This window comes from Triticum dicoccoides, chromosome 4B, assembly GCF_002162155.2.
Source record: "Triticum dicoccoides isolate Atlit2015 ecotype Zavitan chromosome 4B, WEW_v2.0, whole genome shotgun sequence".
Classification (NCBI taxonomy): domain Eukaryota; kingdom Viridiplantae; phylum Streptophyta; class Magnoliopsida; order Poales; family Poaceae; genus Triticum; species Triticum dicoccoides.
Window position 1 is genome coordinate 521,470,752 of NC_041387.1, and position 6,068 is coordinate 521,476,819.

The 6,068-nt window shown below is 45.0% G+C and overlaps 1 protein-coding gene across 1 annotated transcript; it reads left to right on the top strand.

Annotated features, from left to right (window-relative positions):
• Positions 1-605: 605 nt before the first annotated feature.
• On the top strand, positions 606-5,315 carry LOC119291211 (digalactosyldiacylglycerol synthase 2, chloroplastic-like). The gene is made up of 5 exons (XM_037569925.1): positions 606-986; positions 1,277-1,615; positions 1,908-2,174; positions 3,072-3,421; positions 4,464-5,315. The coding sequence occupies exons 2-5, from the start codon at positions 1,334-1,336 to the stop codon at positions 4,993-4,995; spliced, it is 1,431 nt and encodes a 476-aa protein (XP_037425822.1). The 5' UTR covers positions 606-986; positions 1,277-1,333; the 3' UTR covers positions 4,996-5,315.
• Positions 5,316-6,068: the final 753 nt, after the last annotated feature.

Sequence of the window (6,068 nt, forward strand, 5' to 3'; positions counted from 1 at the left end):
CTTCTCCTACCTCCAGAATACAGCTCCAGGAGCAACCTTGTACTCACTCTGCCTTAGTGATCATGCGGAGACCCCGCAGAGCAGCAGTAGGGGTGTTATCTCCCCGGAGAGCCCCGAAGTTGGGTAAGATCCGCCGGCGTGCATGTCTTCGCCTCATCCCGTTTTTTGGCACCGGCGATGTTCTACTCGCTCCCATCATGATAAGTCATCCTTTGGCATATGTCACACCCAACCCCCGACAGGTGGCCACCGGCGCTCAGAGAGGGAGAGGCGCGCTCAGACAAACAACGTTCTTGAGACGAATAAGTCGAAAGTTTTTTGAAAAAACCAGAAACATATAGAATTTCCTCCTGGACTATTCTACCACTACGTTGTTATAATCGTGAGCTGGCACCCGTACATTCGAACAGAGACCCCCTCGCTGGCACGATGCCCTCCCAGAGACCCGGTCGGTTGCTTGGATTCGGTCGGCGCCCGAGCGTGGCTGTCAAGGGAGGAATATTCCACACCATTAAGCATAACCTCAGATTACCGGCCACTAAACTACTCGCGCCCGGGGTCGCCTCAGCCGTCGCGCTGTGCCGCTCCCGTCCGTCCAGGCGCCGGCGTGCGGCCCAGATCCACCGACGCACGTCAGTACGTCACGTCGTCGCCGCGCGGGACTGGATCAGGGGAAATAGTAGCACTCAGGCTTCCGGGGGGATCTAGCCAGCGCCAGCGCGCGCCCACGACCGAGTACACGACACGACAGGTGTTGGTGGGGTGGCCCGGCCGACTCCCTTTCCCCCTCCGCTCCGCTAGCTCTGCTCTCGGTTGCCGCCGCCACCCGCCCGCCCGCTCAACCGCCGCTCTCCGCCTCCTCGTCGCCACAGCCGGCCGCTCCCCGCCGGGCCGAGCCCACCCGAGTCCGGCCGGCCGCGAGCTGCCCCGACCCGACCCACCCAGCCTCTGCCCTGTAGCTCTCCTCCTCGGCCCTTGGTGGTAAGGTAAGCCGCCCCTGATTCCCCGCCAATCTGCCCGACACCGTCGTTTGGAATAGTCCTCTATTTGTTTGTTTATTTAATTTATTTACTGGTAGTATTCCCCCAGCACCCGGGAGCTCGCTTTCATGCGATTTGTGTCGTCTGGTTGCAAGTTGCAACATGCATACCTGCTGTTACAGTTTACCCTGTGTCTCGTAATCATTCATACATGGAGATTGTTCAGTTGTTAGCACCAACGTCTTAAAAACCAATTCACAAATTTGTTGCTCATGCATATCCTTGTGTCCTTCCAGTGACGGGATAACCCGAAATTTGGGTGGAATTCACAGTGTAGCTGCACGCTGCACGCCATGTCGGCGAGGCGGCATTTCGCTGTGTTCACCACGGCGAGCCTCCCGTGGATGACGGGGACTTCCATCAACCCGCTGTTCCGGGCGGCCTACCTTGCCAAGGATGGGAGTAGAGACGTCACCTTGGTGATCCCCTGGCTTTCTCTAAGGGACCAAGAGTTGGTTTACCCAAACAAGATTGTGTTCGATTCGCCGTTGGAGCAAGAGGGTTTTGTTCGTCGCTGGATTGAGGAGAGGGTCGACTTCAGGCCATCGTTCAGCATCAAATTCTACCCTGCTAAGGTACACCTGTTCTTTCAGCCCAATGTGTTCATCTTATCTTTACCATGGTTTACTTTGCACAGCTGGTTTAGTTCCAAATATATCTGACTGAAATTGATTACAGTTTTAAGAGAACTTTGGTCCCTTGCTTGCATGAAGTTAAGCGCAATAGATGATGATTTGTGCTTGCTGGTGGTAGGCCCTGTAGTTGTTGTTGTCATCCAACTGGCAATATGTATATTCTGCCTCCCATGTGTAATTTGGTTTTGCTTTGAGGCTATTTGAAAGAACTCGGCCTTTCCTTGTGATGCAGTTTTCTAAAGAAATGAGAAGCATTCTACCTGTTGGGGATATCACAGAATGCATTCCAGATGAAATGGCCGATATTGCTGTTCTAGAGGAGCCTGAGCATCTAAATTGGTACCACCATGGGCGAAGATGGAAAAATAAGTTCAGGCGAGTGATAGGTGTTATCCACACAAACTATCTAGCATATGTGAGAAGAGAAAAGAATGGACAAGTGATTGCCTGTTGCCTCAGATATGCAAACACTTGGGTTACCCGAATTTATTGCCACAAGGTAACATCCTGAATATGTGCGGTCAAACCTTCACCTCTGTTATGTACGCCTTGTTATCTCTGTCCATGATGCCTCATTTATCTCAAGAATCAGGACCAAGCATGAATGATTCCTATTCATAATCTCTGTCCATGCATACCCACATGTATATCCTTCAGATATAAGATCAACAAAGTTGTGATGAGTTTATCTGCTGACCTCAGTGCAGTGAACGTAGCCATGATTACTCTATACAATGTTGGCCTTATCATGTGAGACTGGTATGGATAAAAATAGATATTTAATCAGAGCCCATGAAAAAATGTGCACAAAAACTGCCTTGGAAATACGGAAGAGACAAATATCATCTAACAGAGAGTTTCTGCACTACCAGGATGAATCAAAATCTGTAACATAACCTTTCTTATCCTGCAGCCCTGACCCAATAGTTGTTCCTGCTTTAGCCATATCAAAAGATCTTGTATTTTTGTCTAAAATTTTGCAAATATTGTATGATGGATAATTACGATCTACCATTGGAACTTCTGACCAACTGCGCCATGTGTTATTTTTTTTTATAATTCGAACATTGATTTTAATTGGCAATGACTGGGTAGGAGTATGTGGTGAAATGCATATGAGGTATGATGAATAAAAAAATAGGCATACTTTCAGGGTGCATTTTGCTTGTTCAAAATTTCTGAATATTTCTATGACATGTTTGATGTTTCATGACATAACAATAGTCAATTGAAAATAGAAAATGGAGGTAGCTTGAATTTTCCTGTTTGGATTTTCTTGCTCCTTTGCCTTCTGCTCCATTACAAATTGTTGAAATTGAGTACCCTGTAATTCCTAGAACCCAGAATCATCATGCCCTGTTCAGCTGAATCATACAATGCTAACTTTGGCTTGCAGATAATCAGACTATCAGGTGCCACTCAAGATTTACCCAAATCTGTTGTATGCAATATCCATGGTGTGAATCCAAAATTTCTTGAGGTTGGCAGGCTAAAATTGAAGCAGCTGCAGAATGGAGAGGCAGCCTTCACAAAAGGGGCATACTACATTGGGAAGATGGTGTGGAGTAAGGGTTATAGGGAGCTTCTTGACCTTCTGTCCAAATATCAGAGCAGGTTAGGTGATCTTGAAGTAGATTTATATGGTAGTGGAGAAGATTCAGATGAAATCCGAGAATCTGCAGAGCGCTTAAGTTTGGCTGTAAACGTTCACCCTGGCCGTGATCATGCAGATCCATTATTCCATGAGTAAGTTCTCGTATTTACCAACTGCTCCCTCCGTTCACAAATATAAGCTGTTTTGGATATTTCAATATGGACTACATACGAACTGAAATGAGTGAACAAACACACTAAAACGTGTCTATAAACATCCGATTCAAAAAAAAGTTAGAACATCTTATATTTGTGACGGAGGGAGTATTTCGTTGCATCTTTCTTATTTTCTATTTATTTATTTTTCTTTTTATTTGAAATATCATTTTATTTATTTCAAATAAAAAGAATGGATGTGTGGCCACACGAGGAAGGATCGAGTCCGGAATGATGATATACGAGATAGAGTTGGGGTAGCACCAATTGAGGAGAAGCTTGTCCAACATCGTTTGAGATGGTTTGGGCATATTCAGCGCAGGCCTCCAGAAGCTCCAGTGCATAGCGGACGGCTAAAGCGTGCAGAGAATGTCAAGAGAGGGCGGGGTCGACCGAATTTGACATGGGAGGAGTCCGTTAAGAGAGACCTGAAAGATTGGAGTATCGACAAAGAGCTAGCTATGGACAGGGGTGCGTGGAAGCTTGCTATCCATGTGCCAGAGCCATGAGTTGGTTGCGAGATCTTATGGGTTTCACCTCTAGCCTACCCCAACTTGTTTGGGACTAAAGGCTTTGTTGTTGTTGTTGTCGTTATTTGAAATATCATTTTGAAATCTATATATAGCTATATGTCACTGAAGACAATAAGGGTTGTTTCTGTTTCACCCTTTTATCAAAAGAAGATGAAATACAAGCTTACTGATTTAATCACAACTTGAGCACAAGTTACTGAATCAGGCTGGGGGACGGATCTAGAATGCTACTCCCTCCATGGCTCCGTCCCATAATATAAGATGTTATTACAAACAATACCAATATAATACATATGGTATTGTTTGTAATAACATCTTATATTATGGGACGGAGGGAGTAGATCATAGAAATGACATAATATATTTTGGTATTTATTTTATATTCAGGATAGAGCTATGGTTTGTGTTATTAAAACTTAACAGTGAATCACTTTACTTTCCAACAGCTATAAAGTATTCATCAACCCCAGCACAACAGATGTGGTCTGCACGACCTCAGCTGAGGCCCTTGCAATGGGAAAAATTGTTATATGTGCCAATCACCCTTCCAATGAGTTCTTCAAGCAGTTCCCCAACTGCCGTATCTACAACAACGATGAAGAGTTTGTACAACTCACACTGAATGCTCTAGCAGAGCAGCCTACTCCATTAACAGATATGCAGATGTATGACTTGTCATGGGAGGCAGCAACCGACAGATTCATGGAGGCTGCTGAGATGAACCTTCCTACAGCAGAGCCAAGAATCCAGCAAGCGTCCAAGACATACTTCCCTACTTTTCTAAGGACTCGTAAACTGAAGCAAAGTTTGGAGGATGCATCAGTATACCTGCACCAAGCACTCTCAGGGCTGGAGGTCACCCGTTGCGCCTTTGGTGCTGTTCCAAAGACGCTGCAACCAGATGAGCAGCTTCGCAAAGATCTTGGCTTGGCTTCTCCCCCAAAGAGAAAAAAGCAGAAACAAAAGCTGATGACGTGATACTGCAAGTTCGTCCACGAGCTCCTAGTTGAATTGCATATTTGCCATGCGTGTACATTATTCAAAATTATGGATGAGTTAGTGGTTTTGTTTCAGTAATATTAACTCCGACGGCTGTGTGCAAGGTAGGGTACATTGTAATGTTGATTGGGTAGGGGGAAATAGTCTGCTGAGAGTGCTGTAATTCTGGCATCGGTGTGCGCTTTTCTTCGGTTCTGTGTGAGGTTTGTTGTTTGGCACATTTTTGTCATCCTGCATGTACATTATTTGACGACCTGGAAGAATTGGTGGTGCTTTTTCCAATTTTATTTTTACTCGGATCACTGTGTGTCAAGTACAATGGTGGATTGTTAGTAGATCGAGTGCTTGTCTTGGAGTGGGAAATATAGTCTGTTGAATATAACTCTGGCATCGGCCTGAGCTTCTTCAGGTCTTTGTGATGTCTTTTTATACCCAACCTGCCCCGTATGTGTTAGCATGCTGGAATTTCTGCATAAAGTGATGGACCAGCACGGAGATGATGAGATTGCCACCGTATAACAAGAGTTATACTCCGTATTTCATAGAGGTTTACAGTAGATGTTTTGTGAATGTGTATGTGGTATTATTTGAAAATGTCGAACAGTTACTGTTCTTTTCACAATTCTCCAGTCACATGAAGCATTACAAAATGAGATTGCAAGCAGCTACTTACAGAAAGCATTACAAAATGTTGTCTTCAAAGACCACCAAAGATCCACACATGAGGCCTCGCATAGCAAAATACTACGTGACTACTCATGTCGACGAACTCTCGAACCAAACTGAAGAAGACGATCTGACGACCTGACGATGTATAAACCGCAAAAATCGCGGGACCGTAAATAATCTGCTAAGGTCTTTCACTGGTGTGTCCACATCGAAGTCGTTTGAACTGAATTACTTTGTTGCCCATTTCATTCACTCTGCCCTTTGTTTTATCGGCTTTCTTATTGATTTTATACTCCATATACAAACACTTTACCGCGACGTAGCGATTGCATGGAATAAAATCCTAGCGTATTTGAGCCCACTAAGGCCTTATTCGGTTAAGC